The 18,330-nt window shown below is 42.7% G+C and overlaps 1 protein-coding gene across 4 annotated transcripts in view; it reads right to left on the bottom strand.

The window, feature by feature from the left end:
• SERGEF (secretion regulating guanine nucleotide exchange factor) overlaps positions 1-18,330 on the bottom strand; it is a 274,310-nt gene that overhangs the window by 86,408 nt on the left and 169,572 nt on the right. For 2 of the 4 annotated variants that reach the window (XR_006176537.2, XM_005308679.4), the window contains one exon: positions 18,030-18,066. The exons of 1 other annotated variant lie outside the window; for it this stretch is intronic. Coding sequence is in view for 2 of the 3 variants with exons in the window: in XM_005308679.4 (XP_005308736.1) it covers positions 18,030-18,066 (37 nt within the window). In the remaining variant the exon portion in view is untranslated. Of the gene's footprint in view, positions 1-13,498; positions 15,395-18,029; positions 18,067-18,330 lie in introns of those variants that run through there. One more of the 4 variants, XM_065592092.1, reaches the window with a different exon arrangement.

Here is an 18,330-nt window from a genome sequence, read left to right as displayed (position 1 = left end):
GTGAACAGTATTAAATTGTTTGTTTAAAACGTATACTGTGTGTATATCTATATAATATAATATATAGTTTTTTTGTCTGGTGAAATTTTTTTTCCTGGAACCTAACCCCCCCTATTTACATTAATTCTTATGGGGAAATTGGATTCGCTTAACATCATTTTGCTTAAAGTCGCATTTTTCAGGAACATAACTACAACGTTAAGCAAGGAGTTACTGTACTCAGGAAATAAAAATCCCTCTCCATGCTGGTTAGAGAAACAGGGAGATCAACAGCCAAACTGAATATAATTTGCAGCTGTAGTGTAGACACAGCTTTAAGGAGGCAAAAAAGTTAGTGGTACACTACACTTCCAGTTTTGTTTCCCCACCAGCTTCCCAAGCTGTAGATGAGAGACAGAGGGTGAGAGGGAGAAGCAGAGATTGATGGAGTGAGCCGCTAAACAACACTTTAATAGTAACTTTCATCCCTCAAAGACTATGAAAAAAGGCACAAGGGAAAGAGCAGATTAGTGAAACAAGTCCCCATAAGAGCATCATTACTTTTCTCCCTGCACCCCAAAAAGGATTAAAGTGCAAAAGAGAGTTCACAAAGCAAAGCCTGTACCAACTAAAGGCTAATTTTTAAAAATGGGCCAACTTCATCCCTTGACCAATTCCATTAAGATAGGTTTGGCCTGTTTTCCATATTCAGTTTTTGCAAGACCCTTACCTCCTAAGTCACTTGGTTTTAGTACTTTATTTTTATCCTGTAAGCTTGCTTCAGGCTTGCAAGCCTGATTAACTTTTGCTTATTATTAAGCAAAGTGCTCTTGCTTGCCAGCTGAGTCCTCCCCAGTTTCTTAGAGAAGTAATGATTTCCAGTACCTCCCTCCATTACTCACGGTTCAAAGTAGTAGCTTCGGAAGTGGAAACGGATATATCCTTGCCTCACAAGATGTTACGAATACTGCTTCATTGTTCCCAGAAGTTTCATGAAGAGAAATGTGAGGACAACAAACCCATCCTCTTCCTCATTATAAATACCTATCTATGATATGTGCATTTACAGCCTGCCTTGTGTATGGGGTGACGTGTAAGTGCATTAAGAATGTAAGAAAGGCCATATTAGATCAGACCAATGGTCCATCTAGCCCAGTATCCTGTCTTCAGTCAGTGGAAGCTGTTCCACACCCCTAATCATTTTTGTTGCCCTTCTTATTGCCTCAGCAGTGTGGCAACTCCCACGATTTTATCACAAGACCATGATAATTGGTGCTTTTCTTAAAGCTCCAGCTCCTAGAGGCATGTGATTATGTGAGAATATCAGCTTTCATTTAACAACAAAAAAAGCATGGCTGAAGAGAAAAGCTTGAAAATGTGACCAAAGTGCATCCTAAAGGTTCAAAAATTAAGGATGCAAATAAAAAGGCACAAAAATATTTTTCTCTTATGGTTTTGGGGACCTAACCCATGAGTTTTGAATGCTGGGGGTTGATAATACTGCCTCAGAAACAACTCAGTGAAGGAAGTTTGCCTCAGAGATGCCTTACCAGGAGCAAATTGCTGACATTGAGCCAGCTTAGATGTGCTGGCTTGCGCCTGGGGGCCAAAGCCAAGACCATGCCCACTTCCCATCCCTCCTGCTCAGGAGGGGAGCAGCAGGCACACAGTGCCTCCTTATCCCCATGTATCTTGACCCAAGATCCATGGAGGTGGCACAGGGGCATAGCAGATCTTATTTTCCCTTACTGTCCTGTGGAGCCATGAAAACAGAGCTATAATATGACCCCTGAGAGGTCTTCACAGACCATCCTTGGCCTATTTTCTAAATATGTGTACAGTGTCTTCTGTCCACCCACCCCCTTCAGGTATGATATTTCTTCTCCGTGATACATTAACAAGTTTAGGTCTCTGGTGGTTACTATATACACGGAACCCAAAAGCCTTTAGCAAGGGTGCAAAAAAATTAGGCTTTGCATTGTTGCTGACTGAGTTTTCTGATTATTTGTTGCTCAGCATTATAACATTAAAACCCTAATTTGTTGTTCTTCCTAGTGCTTTCAGCCACTCTGCTGTCCTTGCGTTTTCGGTTCGGGGATTATTTCTCTTGCATGCTCTAGGTAACTCACTGAACCCAGACTTCCCTTCTTCTGTCCTCCTGCTATTCAATTTTTTATAAAAAGACTTTTCTTCTCTGCTAACACACTTTTAATCTCTCTCTCTGCAAAGCCAGGATGACTGTTGCTCCCCCTTACTTACTTTCTTGAAAACTAAGGTAAATATGTTCCATGTGCCAAGTGAAACCACCCTGAATTTATATCCAATTGCCTTTAAATAAAGTAGTTCCCCTTAATCCCTCTGTCTCAACTAAAAGAGAAATAGAACTTACTTTCCTAAAACACAACAATTTTTCTCACTGGGTGCAGCTGTTTGATAATCAAAGGATCCTATATAACCATATAATAACTGCTGCTTTCAAATGGTCATGAGACTCCAAATCGCCCATAATTTTCTCGGAATCAGCAACAACCAGGTAAACTAGCTTCTCCAGCCTCAGTAGTACTTAGTGTGAGAAAGAACGCTGTCATCGATCTATTTCAATTAAGTTTTTGCCTTGCAGCATTTTCAGCATGTGCCTGTTTGCGAGTTGCTTACAGCTCTCACGATAGTTACCTTACCTAACTAATTTCAATTCCTAGTTCCAACTTGAGGGTTTCAACTATTACCAGAGGTTTATAAACCACACTTGCCTCCCCACCAAGCTTTTGCAGAATTCTAGACACAGCAGGATTCTCACCACCCATTGACATGATACCTTGGACCAAAAGTATCATCATCTAGGTTAACGCACAATAAAAACGCAACACCAGACACACTAAGAAGCTGATATTGTGATGATACATAAAGTTCAATAAAACATGTTGACAACTATTGTGAACTTTTCCTCTACAGACAAACCCAATATGGTAATCCTTTAGAACCTGACAGAACAAGATTTTCAGAGTCCAAGTACACCTACACCTGCTAACTATATGAAGATTCAAGAGAGTTTAAGCAATCCGCTAAGCAACTCAATCAGTGCCTGTTTATATGCTAAATAAGCTACATTTTTAAAAAGACGTACATTAAGAACCAGTTAATTTTTTAAGATGATCTATCTGGCAGGCAGTAAGAGGATTTTATTATTTGTATTACAGTGTTGTGCTATGCACTATAAAAACACATAAGAGTCAGTCCCTGATCCAAATATCTCAATCTAAATTGATGAGTCACACAAAGGACAGAAGGAGAAACACTGAGAAGAGAATTGACTTGCCAAGATCACACAAGAAGTCAATGGCAGAGCCTGGACTAGAACCCAAAGGTGAACTCCTGATCCCATTCCAGTCAACGGGAGTTTTGCCATTGACTTCAGTGGGGCCAGGATTTCACCCCATGTCTCCTGAGTCCTTGTCCAGAACCCTGTCTCCTAGACCACGCTACTCAATATGGTGCCCTTTTTATATTAAGCATCCAGATGACCTCTCATTCTGTAGCATCTTCTCTTCCTATAAACTGATACTAGACAACTGGTTGAGACAAGAATTCCCCTGATGCTGTCAGGGAATTCCCTTTTCAAATGCAGAAGTCAACATTTTTATATCTAATCTGACCAGCCACAATATTAACTCAGTAAAATAGACTGGCAGCTTGTCTCTCAGTATCCCTTTGAAAAAGGCCCAAAGAGGTCAGAGTGTTAGTCTTTGTGTGTGTAACCTGCAAAACACACACACACACACACACACACACACGTTTCAATTTCATTCTGATTTTCTATCCCAAAAGGGCAGTGATTAATGCGCTTGGAGCATTGAAAATACTCTATGGAATAGTAACCCAAATCCCACCAACATCAATGGGCATTTGAATCTCTGTGTTGTATGGTAAGGCTAAATATCTAGGCATTTATAAAGCACCTGGTCACCATGGTATATCTAAGTGTGGAGTTCTTCGACATGTGCAGGAGCTGCTTTTCAGTCATTTACATTTTAAAGACCTCTTTTAAAGCCACATAGGCAGCTAAATGATATATAAGTAGCTCAGCCGGAGAGCAAATTTTGATGGCCAACATATAAAACCCTTAAAAATGACAACAACAATGGTTACTAGAAGCCCTGCCAGGTGCCCTTTAATAATCAGTGGATCTGATTAGGGTTGCAATAAGAAGAGACAGCAGGCTGTAACATGACTCCATGGTGGTCTGCCAGGACACCCTTACAATAGAGACCCTAGACGCAGTGGGATTTTTCATGTATAATAAATAAAGTAATAGAATAGCAGGCTGAGCTCCTTGCTGAACACCAGTGCCCTGCACTGTGTATGTTAAAGATTCCTCCAAATATTATGGCAGGATAAAAAGAAGCAGAGAGAATTTATGATTTCCTCCTTGTGACCGCCTGCTGAGTCCCCAGGGACTGAATGTCAGATACATGACTACATTTGCAACTTTGTAATGCTGCCGTGAACATCTAAATAACACTGTCAGCATAACATAGAGATCTGTCCGCCAGGCTGCCCCAGCCTCCCTTCCCTATTGGTGCTCACTCTGCCATAGAAATATGTCTTTCATAATCTGTTATAACAACTCCTGGTCTGAAGCTCTTTACAATAATTTAGCTGGAATCATGGAGTTTATCTAAAAGAAATTGACCTTCTTGATTAAAGGGCAAAAGATTTCAATGTGAAAACCCTTCACCTTCTTTATTATAAAGATGAAGACTTCAGTGGGATGTGGGTGCCAGTTGTCAATGCTACAGAGACTATGTCTGGGTTTGGATTCGTATTTTTGCTCTCACTTATCCCCGACACGCATAGGCAGCGAGTGGCTAGAGTTAGAGTGGGTTCAGTCCCCTCAGATCAATCAGATCAGATCAGCAGGCACAGCCCCGTAGCTTGGAGTGCCAGGGCCAGGAAGGGGCAGGGCATTGCAGGTGCACATGTTATGGGACACTGTGGCAGGCTCCCACAAAAGCCAACGGGCCGGAGTGGGGAACCGGTCAGACCCAGCCTCATGAGACAGGTGCCACTGCTGCCTGCCTGCCTCCCTCTTGTGGGCATCCCCTGCCTATGTCCCCTTGGCAGCCAGAGCCCCATGGGAGGAGAGGACCAGGCGCCACCCAGACATTGAGCCAAGTGTGTATCCCCTCCCCAGGTCAAACCCCCACTCCATCTGGGGCCAGAAGGATCTGGTGCCCCAGGGTGCGGGGCTGCCCCCATTCCCCACATTGACCCAGGTGAGTGTGCTGGAGAGGAGGTCTTGCCCTGCTGGATCCGCCAACACCAGTGCACCTGCCTCACTCAGATAGCTTCCTAGAGCCAAGGTAACTTGGAGGGGCTTCAAGTCTACGACAAATGGGGTCTCTGTCTCCACTCCTCTCCAGTCAGGAGGACTTAGGGGGAAGGGGTGGCAGACTGGCTGAGGCTGCTGTTGCAGTATTCCAGTATGACCATGGCCTCCTGGCCCAACTCTTGGGCAGGAGCAAAGGGCTAGAAGCCCAGGTCTGCCCCAAGGAGGGGCTGGATGGAGTGCTAGGGAGAGGGCCAACAGGGCCCTAACAGGGCAGAGAGCTCAGGCAGGATCCCGGCACCATGCAGGGTACAGCTCCCACAGGTCTGCCCTTCCCAGAGAGTGTGCCCCTTGTCACTAAGGGTGAAGCTGGGAAGGGGCCTGGGGAGGGGCACTGGGGGATTCAGGCTTCCCGAGGACACCCCAGGGAAAGGCTGGGCCAAATCCAACCCCAGGCCAAGTTGGCAGGCCCTTTCCTCCCGGCGCTCCTCCCCACAAGGCTGCCAAAGGACCTGCCCCAGAGCCATTCTGTGCCCCAGCTCTCAGCCCTGCAGCACATGGGACTGAGCCCAGCACAACAGTTGAGGGCCCTCGCCTCATGGGCTTGTTTGGTTTCTTTGTCGTCAGTTCACCTGCTCAGTGGCAGGAACTGGGTCCAGCCCAAAGGGGCAGCAAGCTCGTGGAGAGAGAAGGATCACCCCAAAGGGGAAGTGAACTGGGTGGAGATTTCAGAATCCACTCCTTTTGTCCTGCCCCATTTTCTTCCAGAAGCCAAGACCCAGGCTTTTCACAAGATAGCAGAGTGAGACCTTTCCCAGTACATTTTGTACTATACTTCTGAAGTTATTGTGCAGTTTTCAGTTCAGTAAATTAAAGAGGCCACCAATAATTTTGACAGAAAGATGTTTTTCTTCATTTGCTTGACAAAGCAGATTCTCTCATTAAATTCAGGAAGGTATGTACAATATTTTTTTCCCATGCAACTGGATGATTTTCAGTCACAGTGGGACCAGACAGCCTGTGTCTTGACATTTATGGGACAGTTTGAATTAAATTTGCAGATAACCATACAACCTTGACACAAATTGTACACTTATCATGCAATCCAGTGAACATGGACAGGAAATGCCTCACTCTGGCAGTAGAGATAAATCTGATCCTTTTTCTGTAAGATACTACTGTACTCTGAAAAGTTAAGACAGATTTTAAAAATTAGCTGCACAAAAATGCAATCACAGTTGTATGTGCACAATTAATCTATTGAAAATGACTGGTTAGGCATCTGTTTGGGTTTGCAAATGGCCATTTGTGTATGCAACCATGGATGCACAAATTAGGTGCGCAATTAGACGTGACCAATTGTGAAAATCAGGCCCTCCAATATCACTTAACATTTTGCCTGATTAATAAGTAGCTATCTTTCAGGAGACATGGAATCAAATCTTACTTTGGACAGAGATGAAAGAAGGTTTGGAGATCGCTTATTATAAAATATCTCCACTGGCCTCTTCTCCACAGAATTTTCCACCTGGGTACCTCAACAGGCACCAGCAACAACAGGAGCTGTAGCAGAGAAGCTGCCGGGTTTTTTTTTTATCCCTGTGGCATCTGAACTAGCTCAAAGTGGGTCTAGATGATATGGTGGTTAAAATGCTAGTGGTCACTGGCATCTTGTCTACATTAGACCTCCCACTTCTACTATTACTGGTGGGGCAGCACTGGAGGAAAATTTTAGGGGGAAAATGTCTATTGTAGACAAGGACTTAATCCCTAGTGGACAATCACAAAACCCATTGCAGAACTCAATGAGATCATCAGTCTTTGCTTGAGAGAGACTGAAGGACTGGGAACGTTGTTGTGCCACAGATCTTTTAAACTGATAGAACTTAGTGGGAAAGCTGTATTGTGCCTTCCTCCACCACATCCAGCTCTCATTAGTTTTATTGATCTTAACCTTTCCAGAGTACCATTTCATCTATACTTAAACCTTTCAAGTCTGGTTTTCTGCTGGAAACGTAGCTGCAATTTACTCCAGCAGGGGCTACAGTATTTTACTTTGTCAGGATAAAGAGGACCAGGGAGAAAATGTGTTCCACCCACATAGTCTTGTTTTAGTTGTGCGGCAACTAGTTTAGTCGTGCAGCAGTCCAGTACAAGTGACATCACATTATCACATTATTATGACACAGTGTCATCACATTCAGTGTCAGTAGTTCAAACACTGTGAATAACCCTACAAAAACAGATAACCAGTGAACGTTTGCAAGAGAAAAAACAGTTCAAGGGAGCCAAATTAAGTTTCAATCTGTAGCATGTAATAAAAGGATCATAAATACTACTCTGATGGTTTGTGATGTCTTCCTATCCAGAACTCTGGAACTATTACAGAAGGGCCCACCCTAGATGGTCTACCCTACTTTGTAGAAGACCAAGTCATGCTGGGACAGGACTTTGGGGACCAGATCCAGCTGGCATCAAGTTCTGTAGCTCCAGTGATTTCATTTGCTATTCAACAGCTGAGGATTTGACCTGGAAGTTTAGTGAGTACTGTTTGACTATTCATCCTGTACAGACATGGTCAATACACTTCATATTTTATATACTTCACTATCAAGTCTTAGTGCCTAGATTTAAAGAGCTCCTTCAACCTGGGAGTTAGCAGTATGCTTTTAAATCTGCTTTTTAAAAAAATAGATATTTTCCCTTCCGCGTTCTAAAATCTTGTTATCTTACTTCCCTTCTTTCTAAAAGTCATATCTTTTATTAAAAGTATATAAATGAGGAAAGCTGATTTCTCCAAGAAGAAGCCAAAACAAATGATATTATCCTTTAATGGATTCTGGAAGCCAAAAATACTGCGATCTTATCTTTTAATGGATTGACCTGTTTATAACTCACTACACAAGGAGGATAGAGTAAAATTATAGAGGAGAGGAAGGAAAATTGGAGTGAAAACACATTATGTTTATGCTTACATTAGGAAAACTGTACAACTATTTAACAAAAGCAGTAAACATGTCAGGACCTGTTAATTTAATAAGACATCTACAATTCTTGGATGCTGGAGGCACTCCATCTTCAAATTTGTACTTCACAATGCAATAAAGACATGCATATGTTCACAACAACTTCACATTTACAAACTTATATTGCTTGATTATTCTACATCCCACATGTAGTATGTCAAGTGTTCTACTTCAGGATAATTATTCTCTTAGAAAACATATGTTTAGAACATAGCCCCACAGAGAGAAAAATCTGTAATACAGCTCTTCCTCACAAACACAACTTAAAATCATGCTTCCATGTATAGAATAAGTCTCGTTATATAATTTTTTCATGGATTTGAAGGTTTTAGTCCCCAATCCTGCAAATTTTAAGCCCATGTTTAGCATCACTACTGTGAACATGGTTGTATCATGCAAAGATCATGGCTTGATCAATCATTATCTTAGATGTTATTGATCATATTTTCCTCAGTATCACAAGTTTAACACCTTTTCATACAAAGTTAAAATGCCATCTTTCATTGTGCTGGACAACTTTCTGTGACAATTTCCTGACAAAACTGAAAATGTTTGAAGTGAGAGCATTTTGGAAATGCAAGACAGAAAGTCATCCAATATTTACAAATATAATTGTTCTGATCCATTCAAATTTCATGTGAAAATTGATCCTTGTTCGAGCAAAGGATCACATGAATATGCAAAAATTCACAGCTGCATGATTTTGTTGACAAAACTCCATGTCATGAGATGACATACACACAAAACACACACCCACCCACACACACACAACATCACTGAAAACAAAAATGTGAACATTTCCATTAAAAAGTTAGCATGAAAAAAATCACAATTTTCCACATCTTAGCTATTATTTCAAACTCCCAAGATTCAAATTAGTACATGATATGGCAAATCACAGTCTCTCATTTTTATTAATGTTAACGGTCACCTAATGACCAGATTAGAACAGAAGATCTCCCCATTTACCCAACAACAGCGGTGTGAGATTGGGTCCTTGAAGTCAATAGCCAAACTCCCATTGACTTTACTAGAAGGGTCTATGGCCTCAATTCTACAAAAGATCCACTAAGAGCAAACAGTCCACCTGCGTAGATCTCTTTATAAGACTGGGGCCTATTAACAACCCTATAGGGGAGAGGAGGGAAAAAAACTTTAATGGAGGAAAAACAGGGAAGAAGTACATTAAATAAGTTACCCATGAAGAGGCACAAAATCACACATGAAGATAGACTGTCCAAAGTAACATGGAAGGAAAATTAGCTGCCAAATAGACCTGTACAAGACAATTTGCACTATCCACAAGACTAGGAAGAACAATTTCTTCACTAAGGGTACGTCTATACTTACTTCCTGGTCCGGATGTAAGCGATCGATCTTCTGGGATCGATTTATCGCGTCTTGTCTAGACGCGATAAATCGATCCCGGATCAATCCCGGAAGTGCTTGCCGTCGACGCCGGTACTCCAGCTCAGCGAGAGGAGTACGCGGCATCGACGGGGGAGCCTGCCTGCCGCGTCTGGACCCGCGGTAAGTTTGGACTAAGGTACTTCGAATTCAGCTACTTTATTAACGTAGCTGAATTTGCTTAGTCCGAAGTGGGGGGTTACTGTGGACCAGGCCTAAGTTTAAGAAATTAATTTTAAATGTATTTTCTGGGTCTCAAAGGAAACGTTTTGACTTAAAGGGAAGATGCAAACAAAAACACACACCATGTGTGTTTGCATATAAAGTGTATGTATGTATGCTTTCCAAACTGAAATTGCTTTAATATTCTAGGGTTTGGGATTGTTTTTCATTTATTTATTTCTTTTACTACAAAAAGTTTATTACAGGTTTTTTTATTTGAAATCCATGCAGTGTAAGTGTTTGGAAATTTACTAATAAAACATAGATTATTTATCAGTGCTCATTAAAGTCTTTATTATAAATGCTACTGAAAAACTGTACAATCAAATATACATATTATTATAGACTGTGAAATGTATTTAACTAGTGAAAAGATTGGCCATTTTGAACTAGCAACAAGTTATGAAAGGTTGGAAAAAATAATATTTTCCACAAAATTCAACCTTTTAAAAAGTATTTTTTAAAAATTCACCTAACACGTAGGTCTTACCATAATGCTTTAAGTTTAAAAAAAATTCAGCAACAAAATATTTCCGTCGTGATATGTCACAATAAAAATGTCCTTAACTTTATGCTCTGAGAACATTCCTACAGAAGTCAGTGAGTGTACTCATAGGGCATGAAATTAGATATGTTTAAATCTTTATACAATAGACATTAAATTTACTGCTAGTTGTTTCAAGGATCTTTCTGTTGCCTGCATATTTATTTTTGAGATTATCTCTATGTGGCAGAAGATTATTTACTAAGAGGACATTGGGAGGGACAGGGAGATAAAGTTTAAACCCAATACTTTGCTTTCACTTGCACTGGAGAAATCTGCTACTAGCTAAACTTTCAGCCCATAAATTCAGTGAGAAGCCCAATGTGAGTTTTCAAATTGCTAGTTGGCTTTCAACAGCACCTGTGTCCCTAATTAGCAAGGGCATGTGACAATGAACAACTGGTGGGGGGGGGGGAAGGGGGATATCTTCCCATAGTCAGTAGAATGAATCAAATCGAATAGTTCATAATAGGTTTTATCATACAAGGGTAATCAATTATATGCTGCATACAAAATATGCTCTGTAGATGGTTTATGAATCTACCAAGACTCCAACATGAAATAAATACCTCCTTGAAAATAGTACATGAATGTGCATCACATATCAAATAGCCAGTTTTCCAAGATATGCAGTAATGACTCCTGTGGACGTGAGAGGGAGCTCAAGGAGCTATTAGAGACATTCCATTCATTAGGTGCAAAGGGACAGTGTAAGGGCATGGCACCCACTTCTCGCAAGCACCCCTTCTCGTCAGCTTTGCGTGCTGTCTTTAAATAGTCCTGGCCCTAGTATCTGGCCGTTCCCCCAGGGCTTCCTCCCTGGAAGCAATGGTTTCGCCCTCTTGGTCTACTCTGGCTCCAGTCTCCAGCTGGGCCACTAAGTAGTTCAGTACCCCTTCTGGGATTTCTCGCTGTCCGATTGTAGGCCAATTCCGCAGTGCCCTCTGGGGGGACCCAGGCCCACCAACTACTCCAGGTGCCAGCCACGTGCTTTCAGTTCCCTGGGCCATTTTCCCGCAGCCCCAACCTTCGCCCAAGCTTCACCCTTGCCTCAGGGCTCTTCTAAGTTCAGGCCCAGCAGCCAGCCAGCAGCTCTTCCTTGTTGTCTGGTTCCCTGCCAGCACTGAGCTGTCCGTGGTGCTGCAGTTCCCTTTGGCCAGCGAGGAGCACCATCCCTCTAGCACCAGCAAGGAACGGACTGTCTCTGCCTCTGCCGCTCCTTTTATATGGCCCTCCTGGGCCCTGATTGGCTGGTTTCCCTGCAGCCTCTCTGATTGGCTGCTTGGAGGACTCCTCTACTGTTCCTTTCCTGGGATGGGTATGGCAGGACACTGAAGCCTCCAGCAGGGGGCCTCTGGGCATAGTCCACCCCATCGCAGGCAGATAGGACGCAGACAATCAGTTCATCCAAAGAATCCTTCTCTTAAAAAAAAAAAAAAAGTCTGTACTAAATAAAATGGGCTGCTTGGGCCTAAAATGGATAAGTATTGACCCTATTTTTGTAACACAGCAGGGGGCCTCTGGGCATAGTCCACCCCATCGCAGGCAGATAGGACGCAGAAAATCAGTTCATCCAAAGAATCCTTCTCTTAAAAAAAAAAAAAAGTCTGTACTAAATAAAATGGGCTGCTTGGGCCTAAAATGGATAAGTATTGACCCTATTTTTGTAACACACACACAAAATATTTTCTGATAAAAACTATTATATTCATAGTCTATCTGGGTAACTACCAGACTTGCTCTGATTTTACAGGATACACAAGGATCTATGTTTGGATACTGGAGGGCATGACTCCCACTGATTCCTCATTTAGTGTCACAATTAGGCAAATTCCTTGTCAACACCTTAAAGCCTGAACCAGTCGAGGAGTGTGGTCTAGTGACTAGGGCACTGGACTGGGACTCAGGTGCCCTGGGTTTAATCTGCAGCTCTGCTACTGGCCTACTGGGTGATCTTGAGTAAGTCACTTCTCCCCTCTCTGGGCCTCAGTTTCTCCATCTGTAAAATGGGGATAATGATACTGACTTCCTTTGTAAAAGCACTTCAACATCTACGATGGAAATAATGCTATATAAGAACTGGGTATTAATAATTACTATAATTACACATCATGAGGGTTCAGTCCCAGTGCACATCAGCAGGTATCCTGTGAAGTCAGTAGAAATCCGGGATCTGATTATTTCTGGTACTGGAAGACAGGATTATCTTTCTATTGGCGTTAGGCCTAGAACCTTTCACCATTACTATAGGAGCCACATTTAAGTAGAGAGGTACTATATATGCTAAATAACGCTCGCTATCATTTTGAACATTTTCAAAATTTCAACAAAAACCACAAGAATTTTTCCATGAAATATTTCACTTAAAATGTTTACCAATTTTTGACCAAGATTAGCTACTCCTTTGAATTTGTGACTTCATGCTTTAATGGTTCGATTGTAAAATATGTCCTAGGACAACTTAAATTAATTTTGCTGTTACACTTGTTGCCGGCCCAAAGAGCCCGAGGGGGACAACAGCGGGGTTTGTTGCCCGGTGTGCTTTGCACCAATGAACACACCAAGGTGGAGAAGCAATTCAAGTTTATTTGAGATTTTGAAAAGGCACTCAGGAGACCAGCATGTTTTAAATTAGAAGCGCAATAAATATAAACAAGTTTTTTATTTTATACTTTAAGCTGTTTGTGTGCAAGCCTTTGTTTGGTTTTACCCCTACCCCATTTTTTTAGACAACAGTTACAATAGGCATTACATTGGTATGTGAAAAAAGTTTTTATTTGTGGCCTTGTAAGCTTAGACGCATGTGTATTTCCCCTTTCCCCCGTTTTTATTACTACAGCGTTTGTTAATGTGAGCGAAACTGCAGCTCTTTGTGTTACATGCTATGCTTTTGCTTTTTAGGCTGTCAGCATTTCAGGTTGGTTAAAGTTCACAAGATTGAGTTACTGTGGCTTATTTAGACCCAGAGCAAGAGAGCTTCATTGACACTTATGGTTTTTTATTTTTTTGAGTTACCTGGTAGCTATGCCTAGTGACGTTAACAATTTTTTTTTTTAGAACACTTAATAAACCTTTGGCAGAGTTTTTTATACTTTAAAGACAAAATGTGATTAAGCTTTATGCAATTAGGATTATTAATGAGAGGGTATAAGGGAACTTTTGAGGAATGGGAGATACAAATTTTATGTATGAGCACTTTACCGCAAGCAAGCAAAAGAAAAAGAACAAAACATATTACAACACCTGTGAGCAAGAGGCGAACAATGCCTCCCCCTAGTCCCCCTAGACTAGGTAACCAACCCCAAAGGGAATTAAGAATAGTGGGGTTTTTTTTGGAGGGGGGGGAGGGGGGGCTTTTACTGGTTTAAGGCCTGTTCGGCTGACAAGATGTGCTTGTTAATATTTTGTGAAAACTTTGGGACATAGGCACAACACTTTTTTTAATAAGGGCACAGACCCCGCCCCGTGAGGCTAACACATAATTTAGGGCCTGGCGGTTTTGCAGAGCCAGCAATTGAAGCTGGTACAGCTCGGCGCTTGTGCCTTTTTTTATGGCGAGGGTATTATTGGCAAACTGGGTGAGAAATTTGGAAAGTTTTTTGTAGAGTTGGGTTAGCCGTCCCACCCCATAGGTAGGGAGGAATATTATTCCAAACCTGTTTTTTTTACTGATGGGTTTAATGGTAGCTTTTAGGGACCAGTAATATTTGGGGTGACCTGAGGGAGCCTGGGTCAAAACACGGAGGGGAGGAGCGAGATAGCCTTTATGAGGAAGCCATTTGTAGGCACTAGTACCACAAACCCCAAATGCTTTACCATAACTAGCCTTTTTATTGTTACCTTGTAGGTCCCGTAGGGTGGCTTGTGGGGAAAGGGCAAAGAATGCAGCGCCGGTTTGCCAACCGGTAGCATTTAGTACAGGAACAGTGAGACTTGTACCAGGACCAATATAAAATTTATACGTACTAATGCCGGCAAACCAGGTATGATTACTTGTACTGGCTTGCTGATAACATATGAGACCAGTGGGTGGAGAGCGTAAACAAATGGGCTGGGGCTTACAAGTGCTACTATAGTGGGAAGTCCAAGAGCCATTGTGTAGGCCATATGGAGCTTTCGCAGTACAGTTAGATTGTAAACTTAAATTGTCAGAGGTGCTGCTGCTGGTAACCATTGATCTTTGACAAAAGTCTGACCAATTTTGGGGAACTACTCTCCAGGGCAATCCAGCCGAATGGTGGGGAGTCTGGGCACATATTCAACAGTTGGAGAGATTGAACTCACGGGCAAAGGCAATTTTTAGGGCCTTATAGGTATTGGTAGCCATGTCTGCAGGGATGGCTCCCCATCCTGCATGTGATGTGGGTGAAACAGTAGGTAACAGAAGGAGTGCTTCTGTGACAAAAAGGAATGTTGTGAGAGACCCTAAACCTGAACCCATATTGTGATTACAACCAAATGCCCAGAAGATAAGAATTATTGACACCAAACAAATTAAAAAATAAAAGGACCAGGACCATAGGTTAGGTCGGCCTTCTGTGAATAGATAAAATCAATGCTCCGGGTTCTCGCGGGGAGTGTGCTGTGGCTGTTCAGAGAGAACACTAGGCATTTCCAGTGACCCTTACTGTCTTTTGAATAACAACTTAAGTCCCAAATTGTCGCTGACAGCTTTTTTAGCAGGTTGGACAGTTCAGGAGTGGGTACTGCTTTCAGTCGAGAGTGATGAATTCAGTTTTTGTGTCCTTTGACCTTTGCCGCCGTGTGGGTAACAAGCAGGACGATGTGGGGTCCCTTCCACTTCTCTTGGAGAGGCTTGTCCTTCCAGGTCCGCATGAGTACAGAATCGCCTGGCTGCAAGGAGTGGACCGGGGTATCCAGCAGAAGAGGCTGTGAATTTTTGGTGTATTTGTGAAGAGAAGAAAGAACAGCGGACAGAGAGCACATGTACTGAGACAAGAAACCACACCCCACTTTTTACTCCCCTGCCAGAACTGGGGTACCATTCATAGGCCATGCCCTTTTAAACATAAATTTGAAGGAACTTAGCCCTAACCTGCCCTTGGGGAGAGCACGAATGAGAAGTAACACAAGGGGCAAAGCATTAGGCCACCTAAGAGAGGCCTCCCGACAGACCTTTGAGAGGTGTCGCTTGAGTGTCTGATTTGTGTGTTCCACTACTCCACTGGCTTGTGGTCACCATGGTGTGTGGAGCTTCCAGAGGATTTGCAAGGCACTTGATATTTTTTGAACAACTTGAGATGTGAAGTGTGTTTTATTATTAGATTTTATTTACTGGGGAAGGCCGAAGCGAGGAATGATCTCCTTAACAAACTTAGGGGCCGCACGGCTGGTAAAGATACCCTTTATAATTGCTTCAGTTGCCTGATTATCTGGATCTGCACTAGTAATTTGCCTGATGGTATCCTGAATACGCTGCAGAAAAGCCACTGGACTTTTATTTGCTTCCTGGATTAGCTTATAAGGCTTTGCCCAATTGTTATGTCGGACAGCTGAGTGCCGGAGGCCATGCATAAGCAGTTCCTTATAGGAGTTAAGCAGCTTCCAACCCTCCTCCTCATTCGGATTCCACCAGGGGTCCACTAGGGGAACAGCGACCTCAGGCAAGGGCTTGCCCTCTTTATCCTCATTATGCCTTATCTGTGCTTCCTCCTTAGCCTTAGCTATAACCTGATTCCGCTTCACCTCAGACAACAAGGTTCTCATAAGTATATTGCAATTATCCCAGTCAGGCTTACAACTAGCCAGACACCCTTCAAAGATTGAAATAAACCTGCTTGGATTCGTAGAAAATTCACCTGCCTGTGCCTTAAAGGCAGCTAGGTCCACTGGGTTAAAAGGAACATGATAGTACATAGGCACAATCTGGGCTGCACGATCCTGTGTTCCTGGACGGGCTACCACATTCTCAGTAATTAACGGATACAATCCCACTTAGGGGGTACTCTCTGGAGCCTGTGGGGGTGGAGGAGCCGAAGGGGACACTGATTCTGGCATTACAACTGTGGGAGGGTTCTGGGGTTTAGCAGCAGGTACTACCAAGTCTGTCGGAGTCAAATGGCACTTGTGCAAAATATCAGTTCTATTTCTTAATACCATAAACGCATATGCATAGAGATGTTCATTCCATTTATCAGTTTGCTGACAAAACAAAAGTAACTGAAGGATTGTGTTGTAATTAAGTGATTCTTCCGGTGGCCACCTTTCCTGGCACTCCAGCTGGTATTGAGGCCAATCTACTGTACAGAAGTTTTTTAATTTACTTTTAAGCATTGAATTTGAATCCAAACACATTCCAATTTGCTAGGATGCATTCTAAGGGAGTACACTGTGCCCCGCCAGCTGTACTCTGTCCCGTTCCCATACTCTAGGGAGACACTGGGCGTCCCCAGGTCCAAACAGGTAAAGTCCCTACTGGACTGTTTCTACCTTATTCAAGGGTCTGGTTCTGCACGGTCGCCCACAGCTTCTTCTTCACTGTCCGTGTGCGTTGCACCGTTGTGCCCTCTGGGGTCGATTAAACCACGTCTCCGCCGAGGCCCCCGATGAAGTCACCAGTGAGCTCTGGGCGTCAGTCATCGTCGTAATCTGTCGGCCACCAGGAGGGATCTGGGCAAGGCTAAATTTCAGCCTCGAGCCCACCCAGGGACGCCAAAACTGTTGCCGTCCCAAAGGGCCCAAGGGGGGCAACAACGGGGTTCGTTGCCCAGTGTGCTTCGCACCAATGAACACACCGAGGTGGAGAAGCAATCCAAGTTTATTCGAGATCTCGAAAAGGCACTCAGGAGACCAGCATGTCTCAAATCAGAAGCGCAACAAATACAAACAAGTTTCCCATTTTATACTCCAAGCTGTTTGTGTGCAAGCCTTTGTTTGGTTTCACCCCTGCCCCTCCCTCCCAGACAACAGTTACAATAGGCACTACATTGGTATGTGAAAAAAGTTCTTGTTCATCTGTTTATTTGTGGCCTTGTAAGCTTAGACGCATGTGAACTTCCCCCCTCCCCCTTTCCCCCGTTCTTATCACTACAGCGTTTGTTAATGTGAGCGAAACTGCAGCTGTCTGCGTTACATGCTATGCTTTTGCTTTTTAGGCTGTCGACATTTCAGGTTGGTTAAAGTTCACAAGATGGAGTTACTGTGGCTCACTTAGACCCAGAACAAGAGAGCTTCATCGACACTTATGGTCTTCCACTCTCCCGAGTTACCTGGTAGCTATGCCTAGTGATGTCAACACACTCATCAACTCCCCACTCTCCCTTTCTCTGTAGTCAGCAGGAACATTGAAAAGCGCTACCCAGGTATCATTATTACCAGTGCTTTTTATATTTCAGATTTCTTTTCTCACCAATACAAATAGATTGTTTCCTCCTTTCTGCTACCATATGCAGCTCTACCAAGCATTCTGTAATAATTCACTGGGTACATTTTCTTTTAAACTTGTGCTCCTTACAAATGAGAAAAAAAGCAACCATAGCATTTGATATAAAATTAAGCTACTTACCGACTATTGCCAGATTATGCTCTGAGCCACATGCAATCTGCAAAAGAAATGTGAATGAATGAAAGAGAATCTGTGGACAAGTTTAAGTAGATACAGTACTAGGACAGAGACAACCACAACCATGACAGGACATTAAAAATTAGGCTGAAAAACAATTGTGGTTTGTACAATGTAAAATTAAGTTTGAAGTACACTACTGTACATTTCTGAGAAAATTTCATTAGTGGTCTTACTTCATTTGTTAATAAACAGCTGTTTACATTAAAAAAAGACAACCAAAATCACAATCGCAAAGCAAAAG

Source organism: Chrysemys picta, chromosome 4 (assembly GCF_011386835.1).
Source record: "Chrysemys picta bellii isolate R12L10 chromosome 4, ASM1138683v2, whole genome shotgun sequence".
In the NCBI taxonomy this organism is placed as follows: Eukaryota; Metazoa; Chordata; order Testudines; family Emydidae; genus Chrysemys; species Chrysemys picta.
Note: the sequence above shows the minus strand (reverse complement) of the source record. Positions and strands in the feature narration are given on the sequence as shown.